The 23,078-nt window shown below is 51.4% G+C and overlaps 2 protein-coding genes across 2 annotated transcripts in view; both read right to left on the bottom strand.

Moving 5' to 3' along the window:
• Positions 1 to 517: 517 nt before the first annotated feature.
• CD1C (CD1c molecule) lies at positions 518 to 4,877 on the bottom strand. Its single transcript, XM_012728894.1, has 6 exons — positions 4,820 to 4,877; positions 4,015 to 4,341; positions 2,955 to 3,233; positions 2,462 to 2,740; positions 2,040 to 2,130; positions 518 to 1,901 (listed from the first exon to the last, which is right to left on the bottom strand). The coding sequence occupies exons 1-6, from the start codon at positions 4,875 to 4,877 to the stop codon at positions 1,880 to 1,882; spliced, it is 1,056 nt and encodes a 351-aa protein (XP_012584348.1). The 3' UTR covers positions 518 to 1,879.
• Positions 4,878 to 14,852: 9,975 nt separating this feature from the next.
• LFNG (LFNG O-fucosylpeptide 3-beta-N-acetylglucosaminyltransferase) overlaps positions 14,853 to 23,078 on the bottom strand; it is an 11,760-nt gene continuing 3,534 nt past the window's right edge. Inside the window, exons 2-9 of the mRNA XM_012728893.1 lie at positions 22,789 to 23,051; positions 18,405 to 18,453; positions 17,794 to 17,893; positions 17,541 to 17,694; positions 17,352 to 17,437; positions 16,746 to 16,911; positions 16,211 to 16,296; positions 14,853 to 16,040 (exon numbers count right to left, since the gene is read on the bottom strand). Coding sequence (XP_012584347.1) covers positions 15,974 to 16,040; positions 16,211 to 16,296; positions 16,746 to 16,911; positions 17,352 to 17,437; positions 17,541 to 17,694; positions 17,794 to 17,893; positions 18,405 to 18,453; positions 22,789 to 23,051 — 971 coding nt within the window. The 3' untranslated portion in view covers positions 14,853 to 15,973. The remainder of the gene's footprint in view (positions 16,041 to 16,210; positions 16,297 to 16,745; positions 16,912 to 17,351; positions 17,438 to 17,540; positions 17,695 to 17,793; positions 17,894 to 18,404; positions 18,454 to 22,788; positions 23,052 to 23,078) is intronic.

The following is a 23,078-nucleotide window of genomic DNA, read 5'->3' as shown; positions in this document are numbered from 1 at the left end:
TGGAATAGCTCTCACAAAGTTAGGTCTATCAGAGTGCTTGATGGGTTCAAATCCTCACTTTGATTATGTCATAAACTCTTTGTCTAACTGTCATTGAGACTTTATTTCCAGTTCACAGAAAAAAAAAACAATAATAATGACTTTACTCAAAAAAACTTAAACTAGAATTAAAGCAATGTCCATTAAAGAGTGAATGGATAAAAATATCTTCATACATCTCATTCTATTGAGCACTAAAAAGAGGTGGACTATTGGTACACTAACAAGCAATATGACTGACTTATAACCATATTCTAGGTTAAAAATTGCCAGATACAAAGAGTACATACAGTTTACTACATTTATTTTTAAGATTTATTTATTTACACATACAACAACTGGGGTATAGGTCAGAGATGCAATAATGAGAGGATGCACCATGTGGGTCACCTCTCTGGCTGGGAAATCAAACTCCTGCTGCAGTGGCTGTGGAGAGCTTCACCGTGCTGCAGTTTTACCCCTTGCACCTCCAGGGAGGGCCCCAGTCTGTTCCATTTTAGTAAAATCAGAAAGAAAACAAACCTAGTTTAATTAGCACAAGGCGTGTCAGTAGGCGTAATGATGTTCAATTGGCAGTCTATTGGGATAATAAAAATGTTTCCATCTAGTCGTGGTTGTGCTTACATTTGTAATGGACAGGGGTGTACACAATTGTTAAAACAAATGGAACAGTACACAAAATACAAGATTTGATTTGATTTTACATATCAATAAAGTGATTGAAAAATTATTTTGAGAAACTAAATAATCTAGCCAGTAGAAAGGACACGGACCAGCTGAAGAGATATACAGCAATTTCAGGCAGGTGGTTACAATCTTGATTGTTTCCCCCCTGCCGGTTTACAAGTTGTATGTGCCTGTCTCGTAATGCCTGTCTCGTAATTATTGCAATAACTATTGCAATAATTATGAGACAGATGTCAGATATCAGAACTATTGCAATAATTATGAAACATTAGTTGACTTGTTGAATGAACACAAAGGAATCAAGGTGTAGGTAAGGGTATCATGGACATCACCACCCTTTGGGGAACTTGTCTGCTATTTATATCCCCTGCCTTGATCTCCCCAACCCTGAGGACCAGTCTCTTGCTCCTCTCTCTTAGCCACTCAGTGACGTATCTGCCTCACTACCTTTCCCATGTGGCCTGCACACTGTCTCTTTGTGTTTGAAATAAATTGGACAGATTTGACTCACTGAGTTCAGGAAATGAGTGTTTCAAGGAGCAACACTGCATTTTTCTTTAAGAATTTAGAGAGGAAATGAGGTAGCTCAAGGAATGTGGAATTGCTTGCCCAAGTAAAAGCCATTTAAACAAGAAAGAGACTCATCACTATTTCAAATGCTGCAAGACGTCAGGAACGGATATGAGAAAGACTGTCAACGTGAGAGTTATTCCAACATGGAGATGCTTTGTTGCCTTTGATCTGATTTTCCCTGAGCACATATGACATGCAGGAAAGGCACCTTTGTCATGATCATTGTCCTTAAGAAACTTAAATATTGGAATGGGAAGAAAGATCTAAGTAACTGCATGAGGTGAGAGGCCACATGTACATGTAGTAGAGTGTGGTTAAAGAAATTAAGTTGATAAGGGAGAGATTGCTTCCCACTCACAAGTCAGGAAAGAAGCAGGTGATGTCAGAAATGGGCTTTGAAGGTGGAGTACTATTGAATGAATGGAGATTACAAGGAAGGTGTTCTGTAGTCACAGAAACAAGTTTGTATTAACAGATGATTATACATGGAGAGTATAAAGGATGGCATCACTGTGGTCCTGGGCTCCTGGACTCCTGGGCTATTGGGTTCTCACGACAAAGAAGAGGCATGGTGGGAATCTCAGGATATAATTTGATATGAGCTGAAAAGGAGAAAGATTGAGATAATGCTGGATAAGTTGGAGGGTAAAGGAAGAAGTCAGGAGATAAAAGCAAAGAGAGGTAAAAATAGAATATGAAATAAGAAACTGAGAAGAGAAGAAGAAATACAAAGAACTCACCGGCGCTTCTTAAACCATAATGCAAGGACTACTAGAAGTATTAAAAGTATGATCACTAGCAACGGGGTCAAGTTCATGGAAGGGTGATGTCCTATAAAAAAAATGGAGAAACACACAGATGTCATTTTAAACCCACAGTATACATCCATCCAATTATTTCCCTACATCAATATATGCACTGGGTGTGAATCCTATCATCTACTGACTCTATTCCCACCCCTGCTCAGTGAAGGGTTCCACATCAACCCCAAATCCCTTACATCTGAGTGGCCCTCATGTTCCATTCCCACATTCCAGAAATCACCTGTACTCATTCCTTCCTGATATCCCTCTCACCTATTTCTGGCATCATGAAACTTCACTCTTCTCTGTCCTATGTTAAAGAATTTCCTGTTCATGCTTACAGATCCAGTCTTATTTACCCCAATAGAGGATGATCTTCTGGCCTCCCAGACTGCTGTGCCTCACATGGCAAGACAGGCCTACTGCCTCCTTAGCCTCCACATTCAGGGTCACCCGAAGATACCACGTCCCATCAGCATGGGGCAGGTCACCGTCTCGCTGAGTGTCTGGCAACTCCTCATCTCCCCGCATCCACTTCACCCAAATAGGCTTTGGGTAGAAGCCAGAGACATGACAGATCAGCAGCTGTTGGACAGATCCAGGGGTGTGGCCACTGGACAGCCAGGCCACTGGCCTCACTGCAGAGGGTAGGAGACATATTTAGATGAGGATTCTACACACAGCTAAGGAACAAAAACCCACATTAATTTACACACATTACCCTCCTCTAGGAATCTTTGATCCATCCCCACCCTTGAACTCTTGTTTATCCTAACTTGGAAGGAGGTGGTGGGAAGGGGCAAGACTTGAATAGATCAATCTTAGAATCCTAGTGGAAGGAGTTGAACTGACCTTGTCTCTGGAGATACAGCTTTCCGGCATCAAGGAGACCCAAAACAAATCGGGGGCAGATGTCCCTAAAGAGTTTGTCCACTGTTTCTTTGATGCCCTCATGGTGATTGATTATACCGCATATTTTCTGGGCCCTACTCCCACCTTCTGGAGCTGGGACCCATGACATGTTTTGCAAACTTAGTAAATCTGACCCTTGATAAGCTGCCCGAAAGAAGCTTTTTCTGGTGTCCCTAGAATCCAACTCACAGCCAGCTGTCACCTGTAATATAAAAGGATCTGGGGAGAGAAAGAAGAAAGGTTAATGAAAAAGATTCCAGGAACAACATAAGAACTTAGGGCCTTATAAAAACAGCAGAGCAAGAAAGAGGCTTCATATGGATATGCCAGTGATTCAGGTATATTTGGGAAGAACAAGGTGAAAAAGAATCAGTGGGCTGTGGGAGAGAGCATAAAATACAAATACTAAGAATTAGGAGGTGAATTGAGAAGTCAGGGGAAATGATAGGTGACTCATATGAGATGAGTTGGGGGGAGTCTGTGTGAAGGAAGTGAGAGTACACCTCTCTGGAGCACATGAAGTGGGTCACAACGGTTGTCAGACTATGAACACAGACCTCTAAAAAAACTGAGTGGTGGAAGAAATCCTATTTTAAAAAGTCAAGTCCAAAGTGGGAGAATTTTGTGGCCCCTAGGAAGGGAAGCACCGGGGAAGTTATGGTGATGGTGCACGGGTGAACTGGTGGTGGAAATTCTATGGGGACTACACCTGCAGAAAAAGAAGCAAACACTGTAAAAAAAAAATGGAAAAAGAACAATGATGTAAAATTAAATAAATCAATATATTAACCCCCGCCCCCCCAAAAAAAAGCATGAGAAAAAATAAGGGAGTCCAAAATCAAGAGTCTAGGAAATGCTGAAGAGTTACCACCTGGCATAAACCCCAAAAGTTTATGCATGGAAATTGTGATGATGGGGTGGGAATGGTCCAGAAGGACATGAGAACATTTGCCAGAACAGAAGAGCTTTGGAATGATTTGCCTCAGTGAGATGAACTTACATGTGAACTGAAATTGGCTTGTGTACGCTTTAATGTCCTGAGTTAGTCCAGACAAGTAGAAACGGAATAGCAGTTCCAAGTTCATCATCTCCTGATCACTGAAGTGGCCCTTGGACCAAGTGTACAGGTAAAGGATCGTTCCTGCTTTACTCTCCCAGCCATGAGTCTGCAGCTCATTCAGCCAACCTGAGCCCAGATTCTGTGCCCAGGAATTGTTGGCAAAGGATGAGATCTGGATCACATGGAAGACGTTTTCCTGGACTGCTACAGGTAGAAGGTCAGGTAGCTTAGTGATAAAAGAGGCAAGCAGATGGCCTCTGCAGAAGCCTAGCAGTTAAGTCTCAGCACTATCACCAGGATGGCCTGAGTTCGATTCCCAGCTAGAGAGGTGACCCACATGGTGCAACAGACCTCTTCTGTCCCGCCCGCTGCTCCCCTCAGCAGTGGATTTCAGTAGATCCACCTGTTCTGCTCCCCACCCTGTCTCTGGTGCATCCTCTCACCCCCCACACCTCTGGCCTGTACCCCAGTCCTTCTAAATAAATAAACACATAATTACAGTACTTTTAAAAAAAAAAAGAGGCAAGAAAAGATAGGAGACAAGATAGGTGGTGACAAAGACACCAGGGAGAGAAATGCTAGACTAACTTAACAGTGACATTTTCCTGACGCCTGGGCCCTCTCCCCACCTCAGATGCATGAACTGGTCCTGGAGACAGGGATCTCAGGTTGCAAGCACTCCTGTGTCCTCACAATCCAGACCCATCCGTGACCCAGATCCACCTACCTGTGCAGTTGTCCTTACCTTCTACGTAGACACCTCCTGAAACAACAGCTAGAAACACAAGTTGCAGAGAGAGCATGTCATTTGCAGATGCTTCTTTCTCTCTGTTCTCAGCAAAACCTACCCTCAGTATCTCTAGACAGACTTCCTTCTTCTGTCAACAGACCATCCTGCCCTGCCCCTGTCCCTGACTGCCACAGAGCCAACCTGCCACTAACTATGCTCACCTTGGCCCCTCCTCTTCAGTCTCTCATTTTCCCTCCAGACTGATCTATAGTTATTATCTCTGTCCTAGATTCTGGATGCACTCCTTATCACACACCGTGGTGGAAAACTTTGTAAGTGCTTCAGAAGTTTCCATCACCTCTCTTGGACTTACATTGCACATCACAAATGAAGAACAGAAACCACGTGGTTTCCCTGAGGGCTGCTTGTTTTAACAGATTTCTCCACTTAACTCTGCCTCCACACCCCAGTCCAGACTTAGTTAACAGTATCTTAGTTGTCATGTAAAAATAAGAGCTGTATTCACTCCATTATTCTGCAGTTTTAAACTACAGAAAACAGTACATTTAAGCCAAGAATTTGAAGGTACTGTGACACTAGTTAATTCAGCATCTAGAATCTCAGATATAAGTCTGTTTAGAATAATGTTCTCCAGAGAGAAGTGTTGATTCCCAAGCCATTGGGGTGTCTTAATTTAAAGTCCTAGACACACACACACACACATATTTTTTAAAATACATGTTGAATTAAAATTTTGTGATCTGATAAAAATACACTCCCGGTTCCTTTCCCTTCTTCGTCTTGACTTCGGGTCTCAAGAACTTGAGCACTGTGAGGAAAAGCAGTGGCTGTGGTCTAACACACCTTTTGGTTATGGCAGCCTGAGTGGACTAATTGTCTCTCTCTGTCCAAGCACTAATGGGAAACTCCAAAGTCCCCACACCTGAGGGATGTTGCTGTGAGAGCTAACTCAGGGAGGAGACCAGAAGTGACTTCTGAGAACAACTTAGCTCCAGAAGCAAAGGGTGGGAAGGAGACATTCAGGCATATTGTAAACCATTTCTTTCCCGCTCTCACCAATGAGATAATTCATCCTGTTTTCATGGGAAAGAGTAAGAAGTGAGAAAGAAACAAAAAACATTTAGAGAAAATCCTCCTTGTTGTGGGAAACACCCCCATCCCATAACAAGGCAACACCTTCCCAATAGTCCAAATAGTTCATGTATGCTGAAATATTTTAAGCATAAGCTTGACGTGACCCATTTCATATATCAACTCGGAGTGCTGAATAATATAGAGAGGAAAGAGTTTGGATTGCAACGTTCAGCTGAGGGATTGTGGCAGGAACCCTTCCGTCCCTCAGTACCTGCCTCACCTGGTCACTTCTCTCCTTCATTTATAAAATCTGCCCCTTTCCTAACTTCAGACGTTTAATTCTGCTTTTGTCATATCCAATGTAGACTTCTGCCCCAGCCCCAAGCTGAACATTACAATCCAAACCCTTCCCTCCCCATATTATTCAGCACTCTGAGTTGATGCATAAAATGGATCATGTCAAGCTCATGCTTAAAATAACTCAGTAACTTTTGTTACTGAAAAATATTCCGTAGTAAGCTAAGTTTATTCACAAAATCTCACCTGTCTCAGACCCTGACCCAAAAAAGTGGAGGAGTTGATGGTGAAGTCTGTGAGAAGGAAAACTGATAGGCTATTTGTCTAGTGGATCCTAATGAACATTATTACCCAAGAGTCTGAAAAGTATATGAAATGCAACAGGGGGCAAAAGAGGTGGTTATAGTGGCCCTCTAGACATCATGATCCCATGGTGTTATGAATGGGGTATCCTATAATTAGTGAGTAGGGGGCACCTAGGACTGCCTGCTCCGAATCCCCCTCTTCCCACTGGAGCTCATGTTACCTTTGAGCTCTTACTTGGCTGTCCCCCAAGTGTAATTTACTTGGTGGCTTCTCCCCCCCCCCCCCCCCCGACAGCTTGGGCTCACATTCTATCATCCCCCTCTCTGCCAGCAGAAATTTTGTCCTGTGGTGTGCCCACTTCCCCATTTGAGAAAACCCACTGACTCCCACAACTTTCTGCCTTTTACCAGACCTTTCACTTCCCACTAGTACCACATCAAGTTCCAGCAGGTCTCGGTCTCTATAATAGTCTATGTCCTCCTGCCTCTCATGTCCATGTCAGTGGCAAGGGCCCAGCCTAGTGGCTAGTGGACTCCTGGATAGACCCCTTACTGCAAGCACCATCATCACTCCAGGTTTCAGATTCCCCCACTGTAAAAAAAACAACAGTGAATTATTTTGGTGTTGAAAAATAACATGATGTTCCCTAAATCTTCCGCATTTTTTGACTTGTCTGTGTTCCCATTCATTTTTATTTGCGTATTTTCCTTCCTCTGCTTCCTGGTTTTCAGTTCTTACTTTTCTAAGATTCCTCTTTGTTTGACCTTTCATAATATTCTCTAGGTTTCATACTTGGTCTTGTCTGTATTTTCCAATTATGTGCCTCTTCACAATTCATTCTGAGTATATTCTTCTAACCTATCTTCCAGTTCATTAGTTCTCTCTTCAGTGGGGTCTGATTTGCCTCTATTCTGTCCATGGTTTTTTTTTTTTAACTGCTATCATTTTATTTTTGTGTTATAAAATTTCCATTTGTTCTTTCTTATAACTTCCATATCTCTGCCCAAATTCTCAATCTTGCTTTTATTTCTTTGAGGATGTTAATTCTCTGTTGTCCTTTTTTTGTTGTTCATTTCACCTGGTTTTGTATTTGTATGTTTCTGGTTGTCTTGTTTTTCTCCTTGTTCTTGAGTGTCAATCATCTGCATTAAAAACAAAGAAATAATTCAGGACTTAGAATACTGTTATATTCTTCTAGAATCATTTCGGAGCATCGGCAATACAAAGTTACCTTACTAATTTCAGAGATAAAGATCATCTAAAAGTAAATAACAGCCTCTTTAAAGATCTGTGACTACATGTTTCACACTTACTACTTGGACACAGCTCTTAAAGATCTATGATATTTTTAGGACTTATGAGTTTATGGAAAGTGTTGCTTAGCATCTCAGTCCCTTTAGCTGTTCTCATAGCCTCAGCAGATGCCCCCAGGGAAAGGCACCCCAAAATTCAGTGTTCCTCTCCATGAGTTTCTACCTTCTCCCAATATTGACCCAGTAACTTATCTCTCCTTTGTTGGCTCTTCAGTGCCCTGAGGCAAATTTTATTTGTCTCATTTTTTTATAGTTGTCTTTGACAAGAGAATTGGCGTGAATTAGGTAATGACCATCACTAGAAAAAGAAGGCTTCCTTTTTCATTTTTTATTAATAAAACTTACTGTTCTTCATGTGTGAAGTTAGAATTTGTGCCTTAGAAATCTAGATTGTAACAGGACTAGTGTAAGCAAAATGAAACTACATAATGGGGGTGTCTGGTCTCCTGAGTAGGTGTGTAGTCAGATGAGTTCAAGGTCAACTCCTTTACAGGTTACATCCTTGACAGGCTTTGTGACCATGAAACCAGCTAAAAATAGCATAGGAGAAGAACCAAATGGGGGAAATTTCCAAGCGGCTGCACACATAGTCTGACTGAAAGTCAGTCAAAAAAACAGCGCTAAATGTTTTTCAGCCTAATGTATTTAATAATCCATAGCTAAGAGTGCACTGATTTTTTTTTTTTTTTTAAGAGAATCGTTGCCTCAGCCTTTCCTGCGGAGGCAGCCCTGGAGAAGGTGGGTGCTTACAGAATCTCGTGCACATTTCCTAAGACTTGCTTTGGCTTTGTGAGTGTGTTTTCAAAACTGACTTTCTTTGTGAGGCCTGTGAATTTCTTTAGGACCCAGAAATTTAAACTTTACTCCACAAAACCACCTTCTTGCTCTAGCAAGTCTGTGTCCAGCCACCAATGTGTCTCATTCAGGAGAAATTTGTTCATAGCTTTGGGGAGTACCAACCTCTCTGTGTACGGATGTGGCCCTTGGGCCCTGCCATCAGTGACAGAAATCTGTCTTGCCCAAGAGGACTCCCCTCCTTTGCTGGCAGGCTTGGGGTGATAGTATAATTTTGAGGAGATGTGAATCAGTACTCCTAAAATATAGATGACATTGCAAACCGATATTACCTCAAGGCAAAAAAAAAAAAAACAATAACTACAGTAAAATTCTATTAACCAACAAAAAATGAGTATCTATATTCTAAAAAGACATATAAATATGTTAAAGCAATATTATTCAAAATAGCTAACCTATGGGACCATCTCAAATGTTTCCCCACAGTAGAATAAATTGTGACCTATTCACACAACTGAACACTAGAAGCAATGAAAAAAATTAACTACTCCTAGATACCACAACGTGAATAAACCTCTCAGAAATAATGTTGAGTGAACAATGTCAGGCCCAAAATAGTACTTAACATTTTTTTATAATTACATGCAGTTCAAAGACAGACTCTATATTATCTAAGGTGCTAGAGATCAGAATGTTAGATATTTTTAAAAGGCTAGCCTAGGCCTGAGGGACAGAAGAGGAATAATTACCATACTCCCCATCCCGAGTAGTCTCTTTACACTATGGGTGTAAAGTTCCCCAGGCTTGCAGTTATGAGCATGCACAAGAGATAAGCAGTTTTTCACAGGTGTCCCATCACACATGAGAAAAAAGGCCGTAGTGAAAAATAAAAAGATAGGCAAAGCAGATGGAGTTAAATTCTGTCACCAGCTGTCTCAGCAACGGCTGGTGGAGAAAAGTGGGCTGAGACGATGTGAGGCAGAACACAAGAGGCGTCTGATACTATCAGGTTTTCAGAAGCAAAAAAGTCATTTTTTTTTCCCTTAAGTCCCAGGAAAAGCTTCAATTTACCCGTTTGTGCTGTAACTTTTTAACACCCAGTGCCACCTACTGGTGAAATGTAGTCAGTGTAGGGCAAATGGATTGATCAGGTTTTTTTCCGCCAAAAGCCTCTGTGGCGCTCACCTGTGGCCTCAATGGTGTTGATGCAGAAGGCGCTGGGGAGCGTGGGTGCGGGGCACCCGTGCCTGATCGTAGACACCTGGGGCACGAGTGTGGACATGTGTAAGTGTGCTCACCTGAGGCCAGGGATCTAAGAGCAGCATCCCTCAGAGACAAAGGACAGCTGCAGGAAGCAAGACATGAGAGAACACCAGAGAGAACCTGGAGAATGTGTAGTTTTGTGGGAAGCAGTCAGGCAACTGAGCTCTATTTTTTGCCTCCCAGCACCTCCTTGCCCCACCCATGCCTGCCTCCTCACATGCCAGCCACCCTGCCTGGTATGTCTGTGTACCTGGCTCCCCAAGAGAACAAGAGAGCCTGTAGAATCCGCTGAGGGCTCCTGGACGCTCATCTGTCTGCCCAAATTCCATGGTGAACCTGCCCTGTGCGTGCTGGCAGTGGAGTCGGTGTTAGGGTTAGGGATTAGGGGTGAGGGTAAGGTGCAAATATGGTACCTGTCTAGCAACTAGGTGAGGAGTTTCAAGGGGGTGGGAGGAACCTAGGCACGTGGAACCTGGGATGGAGAGAATCTGGCATATGCTGAATCAATTGATGAGAGAGCACCAGTCAACAGATGAGTGTACCCGGACCTCTCTGATGGGACAGCGGGTTAGGTCTCAGCACTATGAAGCTGCAGCCATTGCAGCTGAGTTTGACCCCCGACCAGGGAGGTGACCCACATGGTGCAGCAGACCTCTCCTGACCTGCCTGCTGCTCCCCTCAACAGTGTGTTTCAGTAGATCTGCCAGTTCTGCTCCCCACTCTGTCCCTGGTGAGTCCTCTCACTCCACCCCACACCTCTGGCCAACACCCCAGCTCTTGTATGCATAAATAAATAAAAATAAATCTTTTTTAAAAATAGATGGGTGGGCCTGTGCAGTCCAAACCTGTGTTGTTCAAAGGACAAGTGGATTCCTCCCCAATGATCTCCCACAGCTGCACTCTGACGTGGGCAAGATGGGGCCATCCTGTTTTTCCAGATGAACAATGAGGTCTAGGGGAAGTTAGGACTTAAATGGCCAATCCTCCACCCATCAGCCTCTGCCCTGCACCCAGTGTTCCTGGCACTCAGGGAGCCCACACTACCCTAAGTTCATTATATTGTGTGCATCAAAACACATTGTCCTGATTAGTCCTGAGACTTGAGACCATGGAAACATGATTTTTATATACATATACATGTATGTTTATAATTGATAGATATATGATTTATATAAGGTGAGTTCAAGGGCATATCACATGGGGATGTCAGTCAGGTTAGAATAAGCCTTCAAGTAGAGGGTGAGACATTGGGAGTCCGGCTGGGTCAGGAAATTGGAGGCAGTAAGCTAGACAGAGGAAATGGAATATCCTGGGTTCCGCTGTCCCTGAAGATTTGGGGAGGTACCATGAACTTGGGGTGAGGAGAAAACAGAAGGGAGGCCAAGGATTTGGGAAGTGCCACAACACCAGGCACCCGACTGGACACAGGAGTGTCCAGTAGCAGTGAGTCAGGAGTCGAAATCTTCCCAGAAGGGAAGGGGGCCAGTAGGTGGTGTGATCCATGACTGAGGGTGGTCAGCGCCGAGATGTCCAGGAGTGGCATCGTGAGCATCTCCAGAAGTTGGGTCAGAGGAAGGCAAGTGCCAGCAGGGGTCGCTGGGCCCTCAGAGAACCAAGAGACACTGGGGCAGGGCTGGGGCGCTGAATCGGGTGGGGGGCGGAGAGAGAGGAGCTGGCCCCAGAATCGGCATTCCCAGCACGTTCCCAGTGTAGGCTGGCTGCAACCGCAAAGTTAGCGCAGGAAGTGAAATGCCACTCGGCTGAAGTGGGGGTCGGGCATGTGGCTCACCGGGAAGTATCATAAGAGATGCAGTGTCGAACCCCACGCCAGAGCCAGGGGACAGGACAGCAGTGGGGGTGACCTAGGATGGCCTGCAGCAGCGAGCTCAGCTTGTTTATTGACATGACACATAAAGCATAAACCAAACCTCAGTAATAACTTTAAGAACCATGATGTGAATTGTAAAGAACTAGCACAAGGCTGCAGAGACAGGGTCGCATCCCTGCCAGATCCCGGGACGGGTTCTAGGAAAGGTGGGTCTGTGCGGGGAGAAAGCACCAGCTCTGGCCACCAGACGGCACCCAAGGACCGCGGTGGGCGGCAGGCGGAGGGGGCGCCAGAGGCCTGTTTGGGCAGTAGGGGGCGCACGAGGGACGCCGCCATGGCGCTGAGCTGTCCCCTCGGTGTGGCGTTAGGGACATTAGGGACGCAGCCTTCTGGGGAGGAGGTGCGCAGCCCCTAGATCCCTGGGGTCCGTCCTAGAAAGGAACCCAAAGGGGCTGGGGAAGCCGTTACCTCTGAGAACGTCTCCAAGGCCAGCGCTGCAGACAGGCCTGGTGGCAACAGAACTGACCAGTTAATCTGACAAAAAGATGAAGCTGACTCAGGTCACCCACTTCCTTTCTGACTCCTAGCCCAGAAGGCAGCCCTGACTGCAGCCACAGCGGGGGATCTGCCTCCCCCCACACTTCCTCCTACTCCCTCCTCTCCCCTTCTCCCGCCCCCCCTTTCTCTCTCCCCTCCCCCCTGTGCCCCCCCCCCACATAGACACACACCTGGTACCTCCGGGGGGGCCTAGGAGGGGCCTATGGAAAGCCCCCTGGCTACCCGCTGCTAGTGGGGCCCATGGGGGAGAGTTGGGGAGACCTCCACGACCCCTCCTCAGTCTTCCAGAAGATCCCAGCTTGCTCCACTTCTGCAACTTCTTTCAAACACTCCCTACCCCACCTCCCCCCTGGACTGCCAGAGATCTGGAGCTCTCCCTACCCTGCCCTACAAAGCCTTCCCCTACAAAGTCTTGCCCTACAAAGCCACACTTTTTCTGGGGAAGTCAGTCTTCTGGGGAAGGGAAGTTGTTTCAAATGAGTAGGGAGGGGCCCACCCTGCACCCCTTCCTGCCCCCCTCCCAGACCTAGCTCCAGTGAGCTCCCCAGGCATTCAGGGAGCTGGAGTGGGGAGCTAATAGGATGAGTTGTCACCTCACTGAGACCCTAACAGCCCTACTGGTAGGTGGCTCTGAAAATCCACCTATTACTGGCAGTTTGGGAGCCAGAATGAGCCAGCCTGAGCCTGGCTGGGGGTGCAGACAGGGCCCCTTTGGCCAACCAGGAACCTCTCTAACCAGCCACTAACCCAATGTGTGGGGTAGTGTTGCCACCAGGGGTGGGGCATCACTACCCCACACTTGTCTCAAGGAGAAGTGAGGTCACGGTGACTCATCTTCTGGGGGAAGGGCCCCTTCCTCACACCCCTAAGGGCTGCGGATGGAAGAACTCAGGCTGCCCAGTTCCTGTAAGGCCTCTCCTGGGCCCGCTTCCCTTCTGAGGAAGGAGAAACTTCCCTTCCTCCCTCAGCAGCTTGTTTAGCAGAGGAAAGGGCCTGTGCTCCTCTGGACTCCTCCCGGGCCCGGGACTGGCCCTGACCACACTTATCCCCATTTCTCAGATGGTGGTCAGGTCTCCCCCCGATCTGCCCCGGGCCCTTTGCTCTGCCATCGCCATTCTGTCCCAGGCCCCCACAAGCGTTTGGACCAGCCCCGAAGGGGCCACACAGCCACACCTCGCCCCAGGCCTGGTGCCAGCTCTGCGAAGAGGTTGTGGCAGCTGTGGGAGGCAGTACTGGGGCCCTGGGTCTCCACCCCCAAGTCAGGAGCTCCTGCTCACTGCGGGACAGGAAGGGTACTGCTACTACACAGTGGTGGTTCTTCTCGGACACCCACACACACACACGTACACTTGGTTTCCTTGTCCGGAGCACGGACCAGCGCCATCCAGTGACATGTGGTCACCACCTCCACCCACCTGGCACATAGGGGTGCTGAGACTGGGGGCACCCCCAAGTATAGATTTAGCTGCCTGCCTTCCCACTACCCTAGGCCCTGTCTAGAAAACTTCTGGGTGTTCTGGAAACCACACTTGCTGACTCAAGGCTGTCTAAGGCAAGAGGTCAGACCCCAATCAGTCACCCCCAGACCAGGGCAAACACCCTGGGTTAGAGAAGCACCCCCCGCCCCCCACCCCAGCCAGCTGGGGGATGTTGTGTGAACATGTGTCTGGGAGGAATGGGGGCCAGCATTCTGTCCTCAGCAGGTGGGGGGGACACACTTCTCAAAGCCTGCCTGCCTTCCTGATGTGTTGATAAGGATGAGCTTGCAACAGAGTGGGGGGAGGACAGGGATGTGTGACGGTCACAGGGAACCAGGAGCTCAGGCCACAGAGCAAGACCTGCGGGGGGCAGGGAGGTGTCTCATTTGGAGGAAGAGGAAGTGAAGGCTGCCCCAGCTGCCAGGAGCAGGGTGAGGAGGGAATTCCCCAGATGGAGGCTAGTGCAGGCCTCCCTCTTCCCCCCCCACCTCCACCCTCAAAGACTGCATTTCAAGAAGGGCAAACGAAGCTACTTTCTGAAGGAAAATCCTGGCCCCGGCCTCTGGGATCTGTCCAGGTGAGGGCTCGGGACCCAAGGGGAGGCCAGGAAGGCTGGAATCCAAGGCCTGCATGTCCTCTAAGGATGCACATTTTACCACCCTACCAGCCCAGCTGCCTAGGCTTGGGGATCACCCACAATGAACCTCAGTCTCCCCATCTGCCAAAGGGGACACGGTTGTGACCTTTCAGGGTTTGTGATGGGAACGAAGCCAGGAAGAGAAGTTTCAGGCCAGGTCCAAGAGAGATGGACACCCAGGCAGTTGTTTCAGGTCAGGCAGGGGTACCATGGTCTGGGGGCTGCTCCCTGGGTCGGAACTGGGGATCTAGCAGCCCCCTGACTACATCGGAGGAACCCTGGGTTGACCACCCCTTTCAGGCACCTGCCTGCAAGATCCCAAGTTTTTTCCCATAATGGCTGGTTCAGAGGGCTCTGTACCACCTCCCGCCTCAGCAGGGCAGACAGGCCTGAGCTCCCATCCAGCTGGAGACACTTTGTTGGATCGGCAGCCCAGGCCTAGCTTCCAATTGAGACCAGAGCCCCCAGGTTGCCCCAAAGCACCTTTATTCACAGCAAAGGATGTCACCATAGCAACCACACTTCAATTCCCTGAGAACTTTTCCCTTATCGTTTGCTTCCCCAGCTAAGTCTTTGCAGAAAGAAAAACAGAAGACACAACACAGCTTGGAGGCCAGGTGAGCAAACTGGGCCCCAGGAGAAGAAATATGCAAGAGGAGGGCAGGGAGAATCCAGATGTTGGGACACATAAATACATAAAGTGTCAGACATTTCCATCAACTTTAAAAACAAAGATTACCCCAAGTTTGGCTTCTGCTTTTTCTGATCCACAGAAAAGATAAAATAACACCCTCCCCTACCCCCAAAAGACAAATACACCCTACTTTTTACCCACCCTCTTTAGAAAAACAAGCACAGTAAAAAAATACTGTCACAATATTTACAGACACACCCACTATGGGTGACTTTCTCTCTACTTTGGAGAGGAGATAAATGCTTAGCTCTGACTCCCCAATACGAGGAGACAAAGGGAAGACACCCCCACTACCCAGGAGGGCAGGGAAGGAAGTCACTCTTCCCCTAGCCACATGGCCACTGGAGACTTGGTGGGGCCCCTGTGCCCAGACAGTGAGTGGCTGCTATTCCTCGGAGCCACAGAGTGCCCGGGCTATAGCTCAGGGGAGGAGGGGACCCAGGCCACTCACCCCAGAACCCATTTTTCTTGTTCTGAGCATGGCCCAGCTATTCTAGGGGTTCTAGGGCAAGAGTCAGGATCTTAGGGTGCAGGGGCCCCAGCACAGGGCCTGCATGCAGCAGGAATATAAAGACACCTGTACATCCTACGGAGCATCCCAAAGACCTCAGAACAGTAACAGTAAAACTGTCCTCAGAACGACCTCTGATGTACAGAGGTCTGCACATGGGCTGTGGAGCCCGCAGACCTGAAGAGCTGGGAAAGGCAGACAAGTGGCACTTGTGACTGCTCCTCCCCAGCAGAGCAGAACTGCCCAGCAGCCTGCTACACAAAGGGGACACTATAAACACGTGCGTGGCACAGCCCTGGGGGAGCCTCGAATGCCAAGGCCAGGGCAGCACAACAGGGTCCCTGGGCCCTTTGGATACCAGGGGCGCCCAGGGACAGGGTCTCAGCTGCAGCTCCTAGAAGATGGCAGTTCGGGGACACCAGGGTGTGTCCGGGTACAGGTGGCAGTGAATGGAGCGGAACCTGTGGGGACAAAGTGGAGGATGAGTCCGTGTGGGTAGGAGTGCTAGCACCCACAGCACTGGTAGAGGGGCCTGCTCCACGCTGGGCACTCTGGTCATGCTGTTTAGTGTGACTGCCAGCTCCCCAGGGTCCCTTCCATAGGACCCCCATCCGGCCCTCAGCTGCTTTACCTGGATGGGTCAGCCTCCACCGAGAAGGGTCCCTTCATGTGGATAGCATTCCGCTTGTTTTCAAACATGCCATAGCTCAGGGTCACCTGTAAGGAGAGGGCAGAGTGGTGCTGGGAGGGGCCCCAATGCACCCCCCAACTGTGTCCAAGATTGCCTATGTGGCTCTTGGACACAGAGCTACCTTGCTTTCGCCCTCCCTGGGAACAAAGAGGAAGGTCTAATGGTCCCCACTGCCCTCACACCCCTCCAGTGCTGCACCTCCCAGGAATGAAGTCCTAGTGGGAGATTCAGCTGGGGCCAGTGAAAGAATCGCCTGCTATGGGCAAGAGAGTGTCTACTGGTCAAAAAGCACAGGGCAGGTGTGTCACAATGAAGCTAGGACAGGAAGGGTGGGGAGGGGGTCGTGGGCATCTGGGTGGCAGCCAACAGGAAAGGGCTTCCTTCCTAACATCCAGATTTAAATGTGACCCCTCCTCCCACCCCACTTGGTTCTGTGCCTTCCTGTGCCCGCTGGAGTCCCTGCAGGGAGCCACACCTGTTCCCGGAGCTCAGAGGTAGGCACCTGCTGCAGGTTCTCCAGGTGCGAGTGAAAGAGACCGCTCCGGATGAGAGGCACACCCAGCAGGGCCTCCACGATGTAGCCGATGGTGCAGTCGTCCGGCAGCCGGATCCGCTCAGCTGTGCTCATGAAGTGACCGCCGCTGCGGAGGGGAAGGGCCGACAGTGAGCAGAGGCAGGAGCCCTCCAGGCAGAGCATGGCACAGAGTGAGGAGGCCAACATACTCGTGGAGTGGGTGCAGACCACATCTGTGTCCCGATGGGGCTCACCCAGCAGCTCCCTCCCTGAGCCCCCACAGGCACCCTCCTTCATACCAGCCAGGTGATTGTCTGCCAGTCGGGGATTCTGAGTGCAGGTAGGGATCCTGCCAACGGTACCTGGACCTGGGAGCTAACCCTCGCTGGTGCCTGGTAGGCAGGACGCAGGCAGTCATGGGACCACAACTCAACCCTCCCTCAACTGTGCACGTGAGGGTGAGGACACCTGCCTTGGGAAAGTGACCAAACCAGGCCCCACAACAGAGGGAATGAGGAGGGCCGGACCTAGCGGCAGCCTGCCTCCCCCGTTCCTCAGAGCACTCACCTGGCCCAGGGACTCATCTTCAGGGCCAGTCCACGGCTGATACAGAAGCCAGCTCCGCCAGTGGCAAACCAGAAGTGGACAGGGCGCTGTAAGATGGGAAAGTGGCATGAGACTTCCAGACACGACCCACCCACCGGAGCAGGACGCCTTCAGCCTCCTCCCCACCCTGCGCCTACGGCTGGAACTCACCATCTTGTTCTCGCTGACCCGCTCAGTGGCCTGGATGGGTCTGTCCAGGCTGGGCTTGCCTATGTACACGTCCTGGGTGTGCGGGAAGCTGGCCAGCAGTCGCAGGAGAGCCCGCACGTTGACGTAGTTATCATCGTCCACATGGCAGAACCACCTGGGAGCGAGGTGGGCATCAGGGAGGGCAGGCAAGGAGTAGGTATTACCAAGGTCTGAGGCTGGACGGAAGGGGACCCTGAGGGAGGCCAACACTCACTTCCTCCCTGACTCGATGAAGCGGTCGTATTCCACAGCCATCTTGCAGGACAGAGCCTGGCGGCTGTGGGCAGCTGAGCAGTTAGTATTGACCACGTTGCCTGTGGATAAGAGAAGTGGGCAGGAACTCAGTGGACAGAGAGGTTCAGAGAGGGTACAATGGCATGGGCTCACGCAGCAGTGCCAAGGAAAGCAGCCAGATAATGCGGATGGCTTTCTGTCCCAGGGCACTTTGGGTCCATGCAGGGTCCCTGAGAAGCTTTCTCAGCCCCTCAACTCCCTCCCAGTGCAGGACACAAGGTCTGGTGATTATCCACCCCCAGCCCAAACCCCTCCCAGGGCGGCCAGCCCGCCCTGGCCCATTCAGGCAGCTTTTTCCCAGCACCAGCCACCTGTTGCAGTCACATCAGCTCAAAGGGCCCGGGAGAGCTGAAAGGGCCTCATTAGCATGAGAATTGGGGGGGGGCGAGTGGTGGGGCGGGGCATTGAGCAAACCAGTTGAGTAAACTGCCCTCCTAGGCCAGTGACCTCCTGACCCTCAGGAGGGGAGGTTGGGAGGGGAGGAGTTCCTCCCAGGAATGGAGCCCCTCACTCCCAAAATCCAGGGCTCACCCGTGTGCCTGGCCAGGGCTTCATCTTCCCCGTCGGTGAAAATGAACGTCTGGAAGGAGAAACATGGCCTTGAACAGGCAGCTCTATGTCCCCCACCCCAGGCCACTGCAGGGGTCCAGGGCCGGGCACCCTGGAGTTCCAGGAGCCTCAGCACAGTCATGCTCAGTCCCTACCCTTTCCTGTACCTCACCTTCCCCATGTGCAGCGTTGGCCTCAGATGCCCAGCCTCAGTGGAAGCTGGGCTGGGGCTCAAGCAGACCCCACCCCCCACCTAGACAGCTGGGCCCAAGGTCGCCCGCCGGCAGTGCCGGCACGAGCCAGGTGGGGCGCCCCGCCCACCCGCCAGGTAACCGGCTCCCGGCCCGCCCAGCGCACCTGGCAGAGCACACACCCTTATTGACACAGCGCCGGCCTGCGGGAGGGGGCAGAGGCCGGTGGGGGGACAGACAGAGGAGGTCGGCTTTGGGAAGCCAAGTCTCAATCAGTTGGGGACAAAGGCCTCTGCTGGGCGGCTGCCAAACCCTGGCGGACAAAGAGCCCGGAGGGAGGATGAATCACCAGGCATTGTCCGCCAGCTTTGTCCTGGGCCGCAAGGCGAGGGGCACAGGGCTGGCCTTAACTCGGCCGCGTTAAGCAGGAATAGCCGAGCTGCCCATTACCATACAGCTGGCCTGGTTAACTGGGCCGGGCTGGGTGCGAGGTCCGGTGAGCAGGGGTGCAGCCACAGCCCCCCAGTCCTTAGCACCGGCCCATCAAGTCGGGCCCCTGCGCTCCCAGCTGTGTGGCCAGCTGGGCAGATCACCTCCTCCGAGCCAAACAGCCACCACTGCTAGTCTAAGAAGCTACCGACCACCAGAGCTGAGACAGGAAACTGCATATGCCCCAGCCCACGGAGCGGAGCGTGCCCCTGCAGCCCCTCCCGCCTCCCGCTGCTGGGGAGAGGAAACCCGGGCTAGCAGACAGGCCTTGCCCAAGGCCACATCAAGGCTCCACCTGTGCCAGCACAGAGCTACACTGCCAGGATCGCTTTGGAAGACGGGGCCAATGGGGCGGGGCCAGGCGCTGCCGGCGCCCGCCTGGGCCAGTCGGCACATGGGAAGGAATGTTCCTTCCTCTGCCCGGCCCTCCCAGCGCGTGTCGCCTGGCACACCCTGGCATGACTGAGTGCAAAACCTGGGGCCCAGTGGGGAGTGCCATGAGCAAAGACAGCAGCAGACCTCCAATTGCATGCCCATCAGGAATGTTGCTTTCAGTGTACGGTACGAATAGGTCCAAGGAAGGATCCAGCATTTGCAAACCGGAAGAAGTACATCCCCAAGAACCTGGAGATCCACCTGGATGACTACCCCCACCTGAGCAGCCCCTGCTGGTTGTTTAGCTGAGCCCAAACCCAGGCACACACAGTGGGTCCACATCTGAGGAACAAGAGCTCAGAGATGGAGTGGGGGGAGGAGAGGGCGGGCTCCATCTTCACCTTCTCTGCTGGTGCACCCCCTCCTTCCACAGCCCAGCAGACACCCGAGGGCGCCCGCACGCACAGACTCGCACCCAGCCCCCCGCCCGCTCCCCAGCATCTCAGCCCAGGAATGCCGTGGGAGGCTGAGGCCAGCCCGTGCAGACGTGCAGTTGCCGCCGCTGGATTAAAAAGAAAATGCTTTCTTAATGAGATCAAGCGAGGCCTGTTCTCCCGCGCTTTGGTGGTGCCCTAAAAACCCAGCCTGAGGCTATAGAGATTAAAGTCACCTTTGTACCGCTGGGGGAAAGCAAGACACTCTCTGCAGAGGAGTGCTGGGGAGGATGAGGTTGAGGGGGGTGCTGGGCCTCCCCACAACAGAGGGGAGGAGGGGAAGGGGCCACCCAGACAGGGATCTCACCCACTGCCCTGAGCCTCGGTTTCCCCCTCTGTACAACAAGTATAAAAAGAGCTGCAGAGTACCCAGAGCAAAGCCCCAATCCTGTCCTTTCATCTAGCAGTCAGTCCCAGCAGTTGGGCACCGCTTGGCTACTACACAAGCGTAGAAGAGGGTGAGGTTCAAACAGTTGTATGGACCCAGCCTGTGGCCATACCCAGGGCCAGAGATGGGCTTAGTCCAGCCCAGCTGCCCCTCCCAGGGGCTAAGACCCTTCTCCAGAACCCCTCCCCTGAGGACTTGAAGCACAGGGCAGCAAGGGTGGCAGGGCTGGCCCAGGGCAGGGGGGACACCCACAGGAAGCGGTATTGTTCCTGGAGCTGCAATTCAAAGAAACACAGGATGCCAAGCTCTCCCCAACAATTGTGGCTGCAGCACTGGCAGTCGCTACAGTCTAACACACTCCTGGACAGGGTGGGGGAGGAACATGGGGGGCAAAGGGTCAGCCCTTCATCTGGGACTTGAAGGTCCATCACACTGTGGCCTCTGCTGACTCCCCCCTCTCCTGCTACTGGAAGTTTCTCGTACAATCCCCGTGTTCATGATGCCCAAGCTGCCCTTTCCTACCCTCAGTTCAGTGTGAATGGCACCTCCTCCAGGAAGTCCTCCCTCCCCCTTCCTGTGGGTTAGATGCCCATTCTCAGTTCGTGCAGCCTCTCTGGGGTTCCCCCACCACAACCCTAAATATCCCCCATCAGATTGGGTCTGAATCACCCTGAACAGGGTTAGGAAAGGAGGAACACTGCTGCCAGTTTTCAAGAGCCCCTGCTCCACAATATGCCATGACACAAGAACCGCTGCTGAGGACAGGTTCGACCTTGCTGTGTGGGGTCAACAGGTGAGACGGAACACTGACTGGCCTTCATGGTCAAGGTCCAGAGCAGTGATGGCCCACACTTTGAGTGCCCTTTGGGCTCCTTTTCAATGCCTGCAGGTTTTGCCAGTACTCTTTCTTTTCACAACACTCTCAGAAGGGTAAAGTTACCCCCATTTCAGAGATAAAGAGACTGAGGTCCAGAGAAGTCCTAGGTGTCACCCACGATCACCAACTTGGTTGAAATACACATCGAGACCTCAGCTGGGGAAAGCCCCCTACGTCCAAGATGAGACACCTTCAGCCCTAGAGGGCTGAATGCTGCCCAAAGTCACACAGTAGGGAGGCAGGAAGGAGGGGGAGGGGAAGGTGCCTGGCTCAGGGACGGTGCCCTTCAAGGGCTGTCAGTCAGGGATGGGGGGGCCCCGGAGGCCCCCTCATCGCCAGGCAACCTGAGTGGCCAGGGCCCAGCGGCGGTTCCCATGGAGCGCATAGCTGCACACAAGAGGCCGGACGCTTTTCTCCGCTGGAGAAAGGGGCTTTGTTACCTTGCCCAAGGGGCCAGCGTGAGAGCCGCCCGGCGCTGGGAATCCTAACGGCCAGCCGCCAAACAAAACCCTGGGCTGCCACTGCCCCCTCCCGCTGAGCCCTTGGGAAAGGGACTCTACGTTCCCAGGAGGCTACCATGAGGTTCCCAGGCACCCCACCCCACTCTGGTCCCAGTTAGGACTCAGTCTCCCTACTCCCATCATGACCTCACTGGGGTCCTGCCCCAGAACAGGGCTACAAGGTCCCCATCTCTAGGATTCAAACAGGGAGGAAGAGGTGTGGAATATTCTCTAAGCCACACACACACACACTTAACCCCAGTTGAGATTCTTCGCTCTTCCCCCAAATGCCCAATTTATCCCTTGAATCTCCCAGAAATGGTCCCCACCGCACCTCCCCCTGCAGGTCCCACATAGCCCCTGTCAGTCCCGCCCCGACCCAACCGTCCTACTGCAGCCTCAAGGGAGATTTTCAAAGTGGGGTGTGTCTTTATTATGTGTGTGTAGGAAGTCGATGCTCCACTAGGGTGTATTAAGCAGCAGGTTCAAGTCCCAGGGGGCTCCTGCACTGTAGGGAGAGGAGTCTCTGCACAGATCAGGAAACCTCCTGCTCCCTTCTTTTGAGATGTATTCCCAGGGCCCACCAACATCTAGCCAGCCCCAGTTCCAGATTTCAATCAGTAATGACTTGCCACCCCATCTCAAGGCAAAGACTGGGATGGAGAGGAGACAAGCTCTGTGCACCAGAGATCCCAACTCCCCGTTTACCCCCTAAGGAAAGAGTTCTGTCTGGAGGACATTTGGAGGCAATAACACCCGATTAATATGCCTCAATGACTGGGGACAAGTAGCATCACAGGGCATCAACCCAAAGCACTAGAAGCTCGGCGTGCCATTCTAGGCTCTAAAAGTGGGCTGAGGACCGTCCCCACTGACAGTTCGACTCTAAGAGGAAAGTGGCCCTCCCAGGCAAACTGGGCTGAAAGGGGATGTTTAGAGTCACTACCCCAGATACCCCCCGTGACTTAATAGAAGAGCAGCCCACGGGATACTGCCACCAGATGAACAGGACTATTACCCCCACCTCGCCCGTCCAGGTCGCGGGCGCTCACCATGTCCTTGTGGCGCGAGATCCAGGTCTCAAGCAGCAGGTCGAGGCGTGCGCGGTGAAACTTTTTGGTGGTCTTGACGGCAATGAACACGTCGTGGGGCACTAGCTGCTCGGCTGGGGGCCGCAGGTGGCCATCGGAGGGGCGGGGGGCGCCCCCGGGCGGTGGGCCCGCATCTCTACGTGCACGGGTCAGCAGGCTGAAGTACTCCGACAGACTGTGCACCTCGCGGGCCAATGCTCCGGGCGCTGCCGCAACCTCCAGCCCTGACGCCAGGGCCGCCCCCGCAGGGC

The sequence above is a fragment of the Condylura cristata genome, unplaced genomic scaffold (genome assembly GCF_000260355.1).
Source record: "Condylura cristata isolate star-nosed mole 26May11 unplaced genomic scaffold, ConCri1.0 scaffold00024, whole genome shotgun sequence".
NCBI classification, from domain to species: domain Eukaryota; kingdom Metazoa; phylum Chordata; class Mammalia; order Eulipotyphla; family Talpidae; genus Condylura; species Condylura cristata.
The sequence above is the reverse complement of the archived record's forward strand: the minus strand, read 5'-3'. Positions and strand labels throughout refer to the sequence as shown.